At 41.8% G+C, this 15,479-nt stretch overlaps 1 protein-coding gene across 5 annotated transcripts in view; it reads right to left on the reverse strand.

The window, feature by feature from the left end:
- Window positions 1-15,479, reverse strand: part of BABAM2 (BRISC and BRCA1 A complex member 2) — a 395,194-nt gene that overhangs the window by 18,324 nt on the left and 361,391 nt on the right. For all 5 annotated transcript variants that reach the window (XM_007088867.2, XM_042982266.1, XM_042982264.1 and 2 more), the window contains exon 11: window positions 13,929-14,082. In XM_007088867.2, coding sequence (XP_007088929.1) covers window positions 13,929-14,082 — 154 coding nt within the window. The remainder of the gene's footprint in view (window positions 1-13,928; window positions 14,083-15,479) is intronic.

A 15,479-nucleotide genomic window follows, 5' to 3' on the forward strand; every position in this document is an offset into this window, starting at 1 on the left:
ACAAACTCTGCCTCAAGGAGAGAATGAGTCAAGCATAAAGCTGGGTATGGCAGCACCAAAGGACACACAGCCAGATGGAGACCTGGAGACGACTGTGATCAAGTACCCAGAGCAAATGTTCAACTAAACAAGTCTGCTGGGAATTTCACATCCCCTAAATTATTCCTGAAGAGCCCAGGAGCACAGACCCAGACTTAAGTTTAGACTCAAATTCTGAATATTTGTGTGACCTTGGGCTTCCTTTCCTGGGTCTTCTTTGCTTCACTTTCAAAGCCAGGCAGCTGGATTGCCTTCCAGCTCCAATGCTGTGGTCCTCAGACTCACCAGAGCAGGGAGTATTTGGTCAGTTACCATCACACCTGCCATGGCCATCTCAAGTCACACCACAAGGGACAGCTGAAGTTCCCACTTTTAGCAATGCTCCTGGAAGAAAAACTCTCTAAAAGAGGGCTTGCTCTTATTTGGTGAGACAAGTTCTCAGACCATGGAGGCGGTCTTCACTCTGCCAACTGTCCTCGAGAATGTTCTGAAGAAAGAGGGTGGGAATATGAGAAGACTGGTCCAAGACACCTTTCCCCACATCACCTCTACTCCCACCCCCAAACACACACAGGGACACCTGCCAACATTTAACATCTCTACCCAGGAAGCGACTTGAAGGCACTGCCTACAGCCTGCTGCGCAAGCCTATGCTACCCAAGAGAGAAGCCTAGAAGACCAATGAATTCCCTTTCCCCAATAAGGCACACAGCCTTCATAATCTATCAACTAGGTATAATGGCAGTATTGATCTCACAGGGTTGTTAAGAGAAGTATAGGAATTAACATAAATGAAGCATTTGGAGTTTTGCTGGTACAGTGTAGGCAGCCAGTACACATTTATCCTCCTCCTCCTCCTCCTCATCATCATCTATAAGATGATCAGAAGAAACTGCGTGATCCGCTACCATTTATGCTGAGACAACAACAGTCATGCGTTTACATGTATGTTCTTGTAAATTTCACTTTTTTTGGACGACAGGAATAATGACCATTTAAAGATGATATGCTCCTTAAAATGATCAATAATGGAAAATTCTGGTCTCCTAAATTTTGATTTTTGATTTGTTGAAGAGCGACAGAGCTTCCTGCTTTGCAATCCTGACTCATACTCAGTGTGCTAAGTAGTTAATGCCACGGGTGGCCCCACTGCCAGAACGGAATCTCAACTGGTGATGAACCGCTCCAAGATTGATCAGCAGGCTTTGTAGCTGGGGCTCTTCAAACTGGGTGTGTTGTGTGTCTCTTGTGCTTTGCACATACTCTGTATGTCATATATATAACTAAGTGTTTTCCAAATGAAGTACCAGCAGTAACTTAACGGCAGAAACCACTGTTACGCTGGGTTCTTACAATCATGGCTACTCTGAAGCCTGCTCTCCTGACAGCCACAGCATCTCTACCCGGAAGCCCAGCCCTGACCATCCAGGGCACACAAGGAGACACGCCCCTTTTTCTCCTCAGAAGCGACTCTGGATTAAGGGCGACCCTCGATCACTCCGTCTTCGCTTCTGCTTTCTTGGCTTCCATTTTCCATTAGGCATGACTAAGTGCCAGCAGTTCTGTCTGTCTGGGAAGATAAGAGTCACTGGAATTTTTCATCCTCTTCTCCATGTGCAGTCTTCCTGCTAGTTTGGAGGCCAAGAAGCAGCATCTATTCTTTGGCCCGCTCCATTACGACACCCCCTTTCTTCTTCCGTCCACTGATTCTTGTGATACGTTTGGCCACAGGAATATTTAGTTCCCTCAAAGGTACTCAGTGCCAGGTCTTTATCCTCCCAGAAGAACTATTTCTGCTCAAGAATACCCTGGGCTCTCTGGAGCACTTGGGTGGCTCAGTCGGTTAAGCGTCCAACTTCGGCTCAGGTCATGATCTCGTGGTTCATGAGTTTGGGCCCCACATCGGGCTCTGTGCTGACAGCTCAGAGCCTGGAGCCTGCTTTGGATCTGTGTCTCCCTCTCTCTCTGCCCCTCCCCTGCTCACGCTCTGTCTCTCTCTCTCTCTAAAAACTAAGTAAACCTTAAAAAAACAAACAAACAACCAGAAAAAGAATACCTTAGGCTTTCCCCATGGCCACAGCATCCCTCAGCCCCCAAGTGAGCCGTGAGGAAGAAGGCCAGGCCACACACAGGGCAGGTGGCTGGGTGTGTGCATGCAGGCATGCTAACCTCCAGCCCTTGATGTCACTATATGGCTCCTGTGAGCAAGGAAGCCGGAAACAGACTGAGTAAAGGTGAGAGGTCAGAGGTGGCTTGGGGCACAGCGTTCTAATCATGGTACTGTATGGTCTTGAACAACTGCTTCCGGGAAATGAGAAAGATGAACTGAACTGCCAAGTCCATGCCCGCTGCTGTGCCAAGCGTTTTATACCAATTATTTCATTTAATTCCCAGCACAGTGGTTAATACCTACTGTACTCAACCTTAGTTGTACAAGATGGTTTCTAAGGTTCCTTCCAAGCTCTGTGTGCCGAGACTGGTCCTCACTGTCACACCTACCTTCCTGGATACACTTCTGCTTGGCTGCCCAACTTTGCTCCACTATATTGGCAATTTTGCCAGTCTCTGAGCAGTGGTGACTGCCCCAATATCTGCTCCTTGTTTCTGCTCACCTCTATAAATCTGCTACTTCAACAAGTCATGAGACTTATTTTCACAGGTGGCCCCCGTCCAGAATGATCTGACAATAGACAAGACAGAATCCCACTTCTGAAGAAACAAGGCCTCTGCTTGTCATTAACGATGTGCCCAGAATGGATGGTCCTGACTGTTCTTTGCTGCTTCCTTTTTTTTTTTTCTAGAACTCATGCCTTAATGTGAAGTGATAGAAACAAGCAGCTTGGCCCTCCTGCCTTGGCTGGACTCCACATCACACGTGACAGCCCTGAGCGGCCCTGGCGGCACCTGTCAGAAACCAACATACACATCTGAACAGTCAGGCCTAATTCCCAAGAAGCTGCTTTAACTTGACATCTGAAAATGTATTACATCTAGAAGTATTTTACTGGGTGTGTGTTCAGGGCATATGCGTGCATGTTCTGCAACTGAGGTGTTCTATAAATACCAGATATGGGTTGTAGAAAAAGGCATCGCGTACAGAGCGTACTTAATTCCATTTAGTAATGTTTTCAATTTGTGTCTGACCTCTGGCAACAGAGGTGGAATTTTCTCAACATGAATAAATAAGTATGCTAAGCACATAATTTACACACAATTTTCACTTAAAATCCCAAAAATATACTGGAACTTGGTGACCATCAGTTACCAGCCCAGTGCTTTTAGATGAGGGTACTGAGGCCAAGGTGAAGTTTCCTTCCCAAGATCACACGGGCAATTGATGAGAGTGCCCAGATCAGACCCAGGTCTCCTAGCTCCCAGGCCACTCTTTTTTTGCATGGTCTTTACTTACTGTTAGATTTCTTCTTCCAACAGTTCAAAGGCAATTCTGCTTCCAGTGCTAAGTGTATGTTTCTACTTTGATATTCTATAAAAATCCCAAACCAATTCTCCTATCCTTTGCTTTCAGCTCTGTAAGACATCTATTTTTCCAAGGAAGAAAAATATGTGACCATAACTCACAAACGAGGAGGTAGCTGTCCTTGGTTATCAGATTTTCACAATGGCTGGGTGGGATCATCAGAACCCTCGCCTGAGCGCTTGGTAGCATTCGAACAGTATAACAAAGTTCATGTCCATGACAAAGATGTACTGATCTTCCAGCTATTCTTCTCATGTACAGTTTCTTCTGGCTTACACGATGAGACCAGAAAGTAAACCCTAACCCTGTTTTCCACTGAGAAAGCAGGATGGAAGGATGGATCCGAAGGGTGTGGGGTGGGGTTCAGTCCTTAAAGCAGACCTCAGAAGGGCCAAAGAGTGGAATCAAAAGAAGCCAGGGACACAGATGCAGGGCCTGTAAAAGATGGCCTGAGGGGTCCTGCCCGAGGGGAGTAAGGAGGCTGAGCTGGGCTGTGATTGCTCTGTTCCTGGTACGGCCTGGTTCGTGAAGGCTGGAAGGATGGTAAAACAGCTCCGTCGGGATGAGGGCTGTATTAGCAGTAATTGATGGCCAGGATTTTTAAGGGAGCTTATCATTTCACAGCAACAGATGTCAGGTTCTAATAAATAACATGTTCTCTCTGACCTACGCAATTTGGAGAGGATGCCTGGACGTCAGGCAGATCTGGATTCCTCTCCATCTCCGTTGCTCTCTCTTCTGAAAGGAAAAACAAACCAAATCCCTTGAAGATACTTTTCAAAATGATTCTCTCTGAGAGTTCAAGGATCCAATAATTCCATGTTATTTATTTGCTTTACTTTTCTCTTCACAGCGTCTACGTTTCTAAACCCCTGGAGGGAAAGGCGTGCTTGCCCACGCAGGAACCCAGGGCACGTGGGTGAGGGGAAGGCTCGGGGACCTCGGCCTTCCTCAGTTCCAGCCTGGTTCTGTTCCTGTCCTCCCAGGGCACTCTGATGGCCCAAGCTGTGCTGGCTGGACCAGAAAATTCCCTCTTCTCTTCAGAGGGGAGTTCAGCTAAGATGAGACTGGGTTTGGGATTTTTTAAAGGGAATTCTTCCAAGGGAACTTAAGGCAAAATAAAAGAATAAAGAAAACCCATGAATCATAGCAACACTGGAACTGCAGGTTCTATCACTGTGGCACAGCACCCTGAGAGGCCAAACCTGGTAGCTTTGCCTGCCTTGGTGCCCTCCCTTCTGCCAATGACTCTTTCGGCCCAGAGCGGCTCACTTCTGTAGCTGCTCCCCCTTGCAGAAGGGCTGTGGGGGTGAGCAATCACAATTGGGCACAACCCTTACCTTTCTGGTCATCCCCCTACCCTTGGGTGCAGATGGGGGTTCCAGAAATATGGCTATAAACAGGAGGAGGGATGGGGCCCAGGGAGGTAGCGGGGAGAAGGGGAGGTAGCGGTCCAGGGAGAGGGAGGGTGGCAATGTCCCCATCAGGGTTTTCCGTAACACTGATGGGTGTCACACATCTCAGGTTGTCCCTCTGGCCAGCCGACCAAGCACGGGGACTGCAGAGAGAGGCCTGACTCTGCAATGAAATCTCAATAGGGACAAAGCATAATTTGAGCTGCCTTAAGGAGCTACCCACAAGGAAGCAAAGAAGTAAGTGATTAATTTCTGGAAAGACAAACACATATAACAGGCTGACATTATAACCACTTACACTTCACCAACACCCCTCCCTGAGTCTTCCCCTAGTCCCAAAGAATTCTCAGGCCTCACAGCTCCTGCGACCACACCATGTACTAACCTCTTTGAACTGGGGTTTCCACAATGAGTTCCATGGCATCTGAAGGACCCGAAGGGGCCTCGAGCCACAGTAAGGGTGGGGATGGGCAGCAAATCAGGTGGGGACATCTAACCCCCTTCTCTTGAATCAAGGAGAGGAGATCTATTTTTATTGGGTGTATTTAGAGGACGGATGCCCAAGACTGATTGAAGCATTTGGCAGCTAATGACAAGTTTGGAGAAAACTGTGTCCTTGGGAATATATAGGTATTAACAGTGAAAGATTCCTGAAATAGTCCAGAATGTACAATCTTTTAAAAACCCTTGAAAGAGAAAATTATTCTGCAAAGACAACTGGATGACAAATTATAAAAGTGTGCATGGCGAAGAACATATGGTGAATTACGGACTGCTTTGGGACCATTTGGATAGGTTTCTAAATAAGAAAATAACAACTCTCTGACCTTGAGGCAAGAAGGGAAACAACAAATGTTTTTAGGAGGTTCATGAATTACTCCCATGTGTTGACTGAGAAGCTATTTTTTGAAATATTCTTTAAGTGATTCCATTTATATAACGGGTTTTATTTGTGACAAGCCATTGCAGTGAGTGGTTTGGGGTTAAATCCTATTCTCAGATACTACTTAGGCCTCTAGAATCAACCTGATGTTTTACACAATGAAGCTCATGGAAAACTCGCTCCATCTACTCACAGATTTATCAGACTAGAAAGGATTACAAAAAAAAAAAATCATCTGATCCATTCATCTAGACAGATCTAAAGCTGTATACAAGATACCAATGTAGGTAACTAGTAAGTTCAGTTTGTTTGTTTTTTTTTTAAGTGACAGTTGGTTTTATGTAGATTAAACAACTGAAGTATGGATTTTTCCAACTTTCTAAGCTGGTCTGGCTGGCACCAAGAAGATACAGCCATAGGTGATGGTGTGCATAGACGGGGCAGCCTAGAATCTAAGAATCTCTGGCCAAGTCACTGAGGCCAGGGGACTGTTTAGTTGGGTGCAGTGCTGACTCTGCTATCCTTTAATTGAAAATCTTTTTCCCTCCAGGGATAGTGACATTAATAGTGAACATCGACTGAATGCTCACGACGTGCCAGACCCTACGCTGGACAACTCACCTACACCACCCTGTGTGGGAAGCAGAATTCTAAGATGGCCCCTGAGATTTCTCACCCCTTGTATAATAATCCCCAGGACTATGAAAATGTTGGATTTCATTTCTATGGTTTCATGTTATGCTACATGAAACAGATGACTTTAAGAAAGGGAGATTAACAGTAGGACTGACCTAATCAAATGAACCCTTTGAATGATCTGAGTCTAGAAGTCAGTGACACCAAAGTCAGAGATTAGAAACAGCAGGATTTGATGCACCACTGCTGGCTTGATGATGTGGAGGGGCCACATGGCAGGAAATGGCCTCCAGCTGACAGCCTGTAAAGCAACCAGCACCTCAGTCCTACAACCACAAGGAACTAAACTCTGCCAACAACCTGAATGCGCTTGGAAGAGGCCCTGGGCCTCAGATGAGAAAGCAGCCCCAGCCAACACCTTGACTTTAGTCATTTGGGACCCTGAAAAGAGACCCAGGAAGGTTGAACCAGACTCCTAATCCATAGAAACTATGAGATAATAATTTGTGCTGTTCTAAGTTGTTAAGTGTGTGGTAATCTCTTAGTTAATAATGGAACACCATACACACCATTTGATACTCATAATCACCCTCTAAAACTAGATTCCCCATTTAATAGATAAGGGGACAGACTTCAGGGAGATTATGAATTTGCCCAAAGTCACACAGATAGTGAGTGGCAGAGACAGGTTTCAACCCAGCTGTCCTGACTTCAGGGTCAGTGCTCTTAACTGCCACATGCATTTCCTCTCTGTATTTATGTTATTCAAGTGCCAGGCCTCTGAGGGGGTTGAGTCAGACAAGTGGTAAAGAGAAAGGGGAACTGTATCTGTCTGCCTGGGGACAGATGTACAGAAAGTCAGAGGCCCTGTGTTGAGCCCTGACTCTATTAGAAGCTAGCTGTGTGCCCTCAGGAAAGACACTTAATCACTCTGAGCCTAAGTTTCTTTATCTGCATGAAGGACAGTGAGGATTTCTACACTGTACTCCCCTCCCCCCCCCCCCCCACCACGGGGCTGCTGAGATGATCCCATGAAGGTGTGTGAGGGTGCACTGAGAATGGTGAGGTCCACAGGGCAGGCAAAGGTGCCTGGATGGCATATGCAGGCACAGCTTTGACTTCAGCTTCCATCCTAAGAAGCTTGAAAAAGGAGAACAAATTAAACTGAAAATAAATAGTAGAAGTAACCAAGAGAAAAGCATAGATTAATAAAATAAATAGCTTTCTTTGTAAAGATCAGTAAAAATGGTAAATCCCTAGCTAGACTGTTCTAAGAAAAGGGGAGAGAAAAGAATAGAAACTTTCACTATAAGGACTGAAAGAAGTTCTATCACTAGAGCCCACAGATATTAAAAGAAAAATGAGGGAATATTATCAACAATCTCACGCCAATCATTTCAACAACTTAGACAACTTACTTAAAGGAAACACTACTTGCTAAAACCAACACAAGAAAAAATGGTGAATATCCCTGTATTTAGTAAGGATTTCTTTGAATTTATTTCCCTCAATAAAACTATCAAACATTTAAAAAAAAACAGTGCCAAACCTACACAGACTCTTTCAGCAAACAAAGGTGGAAGGAAAAATTGCCAGTTCATTTTATGAAGCCAGCATGGTGCTTTTATCAAAATCTGACAAGGACAACAGAAGAAATTTCAAATCAGTATCACTCACGAACATGTAAAAAATTTTAACACACTGTTAGCAAATCAAATCTAATAATCTAAAAAAGGATAAAATATCATGACTGAGAAGGCTTATTTACCCCTGGAATGCAAGGTTGGTCCAGTATTCAAAAACTAATTAAGGTAATTTATCACTTTAATAGAATAAAGCAAAACCATAGGATCAGGCCAATAGATACAGAAAAAGCATTCTACAGAATTCAACACCCCATTCATGATAAAAACTCTTAGCAAAGTGGGAATATAAGAGGACTTCTTCGTGTGATAGAGACATCTATATAAAACTTACTGCTAACATCAACCCTAATGTGGAGACATAAGGCCAGGTATCTGATCTTACCACTGTGTACTAAACTACAGATCCCAGCCAATGCAATTAGGTAAGGAAAAGAAATTTAAAGCCATAAAAATTATAAAGATTGAAAATAAAAAGTAAAGCTGTAAGAAGTGATATGATTGTTTATGTAAAAAATGCTAAGAAAACTACAAAAAAGCTACTAGAATTTAGTACTAATTGTGAATTTAGCAATGTGACAGGACACTAGGTCAACACAGAAAAATTGTTTGTATTCCTGTATACTAACAGTAAGACAGAAATAAAATCTAAAAAAACTATCATTTGCAATAAAAGTAAAATCACTAAAAAAATACACAAGCTTTCTACACTGAAATCTCAAAACACTCTTCAGAAAAATTAAAGAAGACCTAAATAAAACCCTATTCATTGACTGGAAGATTCAATATTGCTAAAATGCCAATTTTCCCCTGGTTGATCTATAGATTTAACACCATCTCAACCAAAATCTCAGTGGGGTGTTTTTTTTTGTTTTGTTTTTTTTTTTTGAGGGGAAAATGGAGTTGGAGTTGGCAAACTAATTTTAAAATGTATGTGGAAATGCAAAGAACCCAGAATAGCCAAAACAATCTTCGAAAGGAACAAAGTTGAAGAATTTACGTTTCCTGACTTTAAGAAATATTGGTATTGGTATCCAAACAGAAAAACAGACCAATGAAACAGAACAGAGTATCCAGAAATAGACCCACTCATATGTAGTCAATTTATTTTGACAAAAGCATGAAGGTGATTCAATAGAGAAAAGTTTTTTTCAACACATGTTGCTGGAATACCTGGATATATATAAACAATTGACTTCAGCCTTTACCTCATACCATACACAGAACTTAATTTGAGATGGGATGGATCAGAGACCTCAATATCAAGCCAAAATGAAAGCTTCTAAGAAAAAAATGTTGAAGAATCTCTTCATGACCTCGTGGTAGACAAATAATTATGAGGCTACGAAAAGCATTAACATAAAAAGAAAACGCTAATAAAATAAATTTCATTAAAAATAAAACCTTTCTTGTCATCAAAAGACATCATTAAGAAAATGAAAAGGCAAGCTACAGATTGGGAGAAAATACTTGTAATACATAAATCTGACAAATACATAAATACCTCCTAAAACTCAATAATAAAAAGGCCAACAACCCAATTAAATATAGGCAAAATTTGAACAGATGCTACTTAAAAGAAGGCATACCAATAAGCACATGAAAAGATGATCAACATCATTAATCATCAGGAAATCAAGATTAAAAAAAACACAATGAAATCTCATTTCATCCCCTCTGGAATAGCTAAAATTAAAAAGACTGACAATACCAAGTGTTGGAGAGGATATGGAACAAATGGAACCCTGTATATTGCCCATGGGAGTGTAAAGTGGTATAAAGACTTCATAAAAAATTTGTCAGTTTCTTATAAAGTTAGTCATACACATACTCCCAATCCCAGTTATTTACTCAAGAATTGAAACCATATGTCTATGAAAAAGGCTTATATAAGAATGTTCTTTAGCAGCTTAATTCATAAAGTCCCCAAACTGGAAACAACCCAAATATATATATGCAGACGAATGGATTAACAAATTATGATATATTTCTATAATGGAAATTCCTCAGCAGTAAAAAAGGAATGCCATAACCGATAATTTTAAAATAATTATGCTAAATACAAAAAAACACACAAAAGAGTATGATCTGTACTATTCCATTTATAAGAAGTATCTAGAAAAGAAAAAACTAAGACATGTGATAGAAATCAGACAGTGTCTGTCCTGGCGATGAGGAGACTAATTGGAAAGGATAGAAGGTAACTTTGTCAAAACTCCATCAAAAGACAGTCTTAAACCTGTCCACTTTGTTGCATGTACATGACACCGTATGTAAATTACACTGCAATAAATATCTTTCAAAAGATATATATGCAAAGCCCCTGCCTTCAAAGAACTCACAATTTAAGGAAAGGAAACAATATAAAGATGTGAAAAATCAAAGGATAATACAAAAGAGATTTCACAGCAGTACACCTGGTCCACTTACAATCTTACAATGGTTCCACTTAACAATCTTTTGACTTTACGATGGTGCAAAAGCAACATGCATTCAGTAGAAACCGTACTTTTGAGTTCTGAATTTTGATCTCTTCCCAGGCTAGTGACAGGTGGTAGGATTCTTGTGATGCTGGGCAGAGGCAGTGAGCTGTAGCACCAAGTCCACCCCTCGATCACGAAGGTGAACAACTGATACACTTATACGAGCATTCTGTACTCACACAACCATATTGTCTTTCACTTTCAGTACAGTATTCAGTAAATTATGTGATATATTCAACACTATATTATGAAATAAGCTTTGCGTTCAACGATTTTGCCCAACCGTGGCTAATATAAGTGTCCGGAGCACATTGAAGGAAGTGCAGGGCTAAGCTAGGATGTTGGGTAGGTTAGGCGTAGTAAATGCATTTTCTATTTACGAATGATATTTTCAACTATAACGATGGGTTTATAGGGACATGACCCTTTCGTAAGTTAAGGAAGATCTGTACATGACCAACAGTCAACTGAGACTAGGAAGAGTGGAAGAAGCTGCCTGTGTATTAGCATGGACGGGGAAAACCACAGGGAAGAACACTGAAGGATCTGAAGGAGCAGAAAGAGGGCGAGGGGAAGGGGTGAGCAAAGGCACCAGTGGAACAAAGCAGAAGCTAAACACAAGAGTCTTTCATATGTCCACTCGTTGACTGACCCTTCATATCAGGTCCATCCAATAGGGAGGAGTACAGTCGTGTTTTACAGGATGAAGTTCAGAAAGATTAATGGCCCTGCCCAAGGCCGCAGAGCTTATTCGATTAGAACCTGTGATAGGAGCTGGGCATGTGTGACCCCAGAGCCTGTGCGCCGTCATTAGAGGGCATTTTTCTTGTGAGGACAGAATTTGCCGGACAGCCATGCGCAAGAAGCACGTGTCATAGGAAAAGCTCGGATCAGTGCCAGAAAGCGTCCTTTCTGAGTTCACATGTTTAGAACTTTGCTCTACAGGAGGGAATAAACAGCTGACTCCACTCAGAGAGCTCTACTGCTGTTCATAAACCGTGAGAGTGTTTATGTCATGGGCAGAGCTCTCCAAGTGAATTATAGCCTTTTACGCACTGAGCACATACAATATTTTCAGAGGACAAAGAAACAGGGCGTGGAAGGAATGCTACAGTTGACCTTTCTCTCTTTCTGTCCTTTCTCTCCAACCTTCTCCAGCAATCTTAAGCCTATCCTGCACGGACAGTTCTCTGATTGTGTTTATCCATTACCTGCCTTTGTGACACAACCCAGGAAAGTTACTCACTTCAATTTAAGAAGTGAGCTTTTAAACTATTTCTTCTTCCTAGGATGAGTGGCTGGCTTTCTCTTTTATTACATTTAAAATGAATCCATCTTCCCTACAGTAGAAAGCAGATTTTTTTAATGTTACTTCAGATGTTTTCTTTAGACTGGTGTTAACATAAAGCAAATGTCTCTTGCATCTCTGAACCAATCTGTTAAGATAAACAGGCTTTACTTACGATATTCCTATACTGAAATCATAGGCTCGTGGTCTGCAACTCCTTAAAGACTCAATTCATACATGCTAAAAGGTCTAGTTCAGACACACACACACACACACACACACACACACACACACACACACACACAGCTTTGCCATGGAAACCACAAGGACATGTCTGGTTCAGAGTCCATAGCACGTACCACAAATAACAGCCCATCATCTAAGGGCAGATCTTGTATATACACAGGGAAAGCCCAGACAATTAAACAACTGCAATACCTCAAACATAAAGCTTACTTTTTAATCCCTTTATTCAAGTCTATTTCAAGATACCAAAGTCTCAATGATTGTTCTTAGGTACATTTGATTATGTCTGTTGTTTTCCTTAAACACAATTTCAGACTTGGACATCATGGATAAAAAGGGAAAATACAGGGAGAAAGGGCACACTGAAGTTTCAGATAACAACAATTCTGGATTCCACATGAGTCTGGGAAGGTGTGTGTTTCTACAGAAAGCAGCCCTGTCATTATTTAACAGAGCCCCAATCCTGATTAGGTGGAGGCTTTGTACTACAGAAAGTACAGGGGATGCCAGTAGGCACCCTGGGGAGGGTGTCAGGGAGGGGAAGCAAGAGCAACAAGTCCTACTAATCGAGAACATTCTAGGTCTGGAAGGCCAGGTTTTGTCAGTACTTAAAACTGTCAGAAGTCTGGTATGATAAAGACTTTGGTCTCTCCTGCTGGGCTACAAATTCCATGAAGACGTGGACAATTTTCAATTTGTTTATCGCTGTACCCCCAGCATGGAGCCCACTGCCATGGGGGATGCTCAATAAACAGAGAAGGAGTGAAGGAAAAGGATGCTTAATAAGTATTCTTCATTTGTGTGATTCTGTGAATTTCATCATCCTTCAGCTGGGCTCACAGGTATGATCATATGGTGGTTCAGAGTGAGTGATAAAGTAATAGCCACCTGCCACTCTAACCATAATTGATTCTTGGAAACTATGACTTTAAGCCACTGTTGCTTCAGTCTAGGAGGCCATGGTTCAAGAAGACTGGGGTTCCAGACACTGAAGTCTTATCCACAAGGGACACTCAACATACTTTTACATTTACGTATTCCATATGACTCGTGAATGTTTTCCACAGATAGGTTCATGTGCAGTACTTAAATCCCTAAACTCCAAACTCTAGCTAACTTCAACCTCTATTGAATTTCCAACCTACTTCCACCCCTGTGGATTCTAATAGTTCGAAGCTATTTGTGTAGCCATTTATTGAGTCGAGGAACACACAGGCCCTATTTTGAGCAATGGCTGTAGAGACACAATGAGGTATATAATCACTTTGTTCCTTCAGGGTATTACAGTTCCACGTGAAAAACTCAGTACTGGATTCATGTATTCACTGCAGAAATCCTATTTGTTTACCATCAGGTGAAATTTTCCATTTAAAAAAATATATATGAAAGTAGTTGCTAACATTTTCATCATCGACATCATTTATCCACTATTCTAACTCCTATCTAGTACTTTTTCTCCAATCTAAACAGACAGATTTCAGAAACATCCTGTAACCCATTAAAAAAAGAAAAACAATCTACCTGATGAGGCTAGATAAGGGGTTGGCAAACTTTTCCTGTAAAGGGAAAAATAGCAAATACTTTTTGCTTTGCAGGTCCTATGTGATCTGTTGTAATTTCTCACTCTGCTATGTTAGCAGCCATGCAAACAGCCATGCAAAGTAAGTAAAGAAAGGGGCATGGCAATGTTTCAATAAAACTTTATTTACAAAAACAGGCATAGGACGGGATTTAGCCTGTAAGCAATGGTTTGCCAACCCCTGGACTAGATAAACAAAATGCTCCTATTTATAGGAAATAGCAACGGATTCACTTACTTTGCTCTTTTGGCCATCTCATTTCCATCCCATCTGGGGCTGTATGGATAATTTTTTTGGGCCTGGGAATAAAGCTGTCCACTGTTGGTAAAGTGATAGACAGACTGGAATGTGAGAGTCGGCTGGTCTCGAGGGAAAAACAGGGGCAGGTCGACTGCAAAGACAAAAGAAAGGAAAAAAAGTTATGGTTTCAACGTATGGGTTAAACTTGAATGTTGGGTACAGGACTCTATCTGAACTACAAACGGTTTGAGATTTAGGTAAAACATATGGAGAGAGGGGCCAAGAAATACCAAAGTGCCTTCCCTGACTTCAAGGAGTTTACAATCTAGGCACATAAGTGAAAATCACACATAAAAATAAATTTAACCAATATGAGGCATGATGTGTGGCTGCTGCTATGAAATGGTCACAGAAGCTGGGCACTCCCAGCCATGTGAATTCCTCCTATGGCATTTACCTTGTCCAGTATTTAGTAGGGAAGTTAGTTGATTATTTTTTTTTAAAGTCTCTATTAAATCACAAACTCTTCAAAGGTCAGGCAGTATCTTCCTCATCTAGAATTTGATGGAGGGGGTGGGATGGAGGCTGTCCTTAAAAAATGGATTTGGAATGGGGAGCAGGAGGGGCAGGTGATAATCTTTATATTTTATAGGATATGGCCACTGGACTACCAGAAAAAATAAAGTTATCACTTTACTTCCAATCAAGCAGTGAATTCTGCTACTCAGCAGTTTGAAGCATCTCCAGATGTGTTACCACATATAGTTCCTAAACCAGTGGGGGCTCCTTAATGGAACGCCAACAGGGACTAATCTGAACACTGCATATGTCTACTGAGGGTAGCCTGATTCCAGTGTTTGCTGCTAACAAGTATTATGTGCTTTGTCTGTTCATTTTAGGGTCCTTTAACTCAATTTTTAAAAATAAAATGACTCCTTTTTAGTTTGAGGCAAAGCAACATTATAAACACAGACTGTTTCAGCAGCACATTCCTCAAGGCATATAATGTGTATTTGTATGAATGTTACCACTTCTAGGGCAAAGAACAGACAGGGACATCAATTTACGAAAATACGATAATGAGAAAAAATGTGTATAGAATTTCCTAGCTTTACAGAGTACTTTTATATACTTTATCTCATTTGATAGTTATAATTCCATGAAGGAGACATTATTTTTACCATGTGCATTTAGCAGACAGACAAACTTGAGACTCCAAGAGGTTTATTAACTTGCTCATGCCCCAGCTAGGTGGAGGTGGGGCTCGAATCTAGTCCCATGGTGTAAATCCTGAGCTCTCTCTAATGGGAGGCATTTCCCATTGCCTCCTGCTCTTAATGATACTGGTGCAACCTGCTCACAACACATTCATTGTGTCACGGTTACCATTCTCTGAAGTCTCTACTGTGAAGAACGTACAAGATTCATCTTTTTGGCTACACGAGGCAAATATATGAAAAGAAAATACATACTAGATAGCTACACATCTGTCACCATGCCGGTGTAGGGTGACATTTGACTTGGGCTAGGCCCTCTAAGCATCCAAAA

This window comes from Panthera tigris, chromosome A3 (assembly GCF_018350195.1).
Source record: "Panthera tigris isolate Pti1 chromosome A3, P.tigris_Pti1_mat1.1, whole genome shotgun sequence".
In the NCBI taxonomy this organism is placed as follows: Eukaryota; Metazoa; Chordata; class Mammalia; order Carnivora; family Felidae; genus Panthera; species Panthera tigris.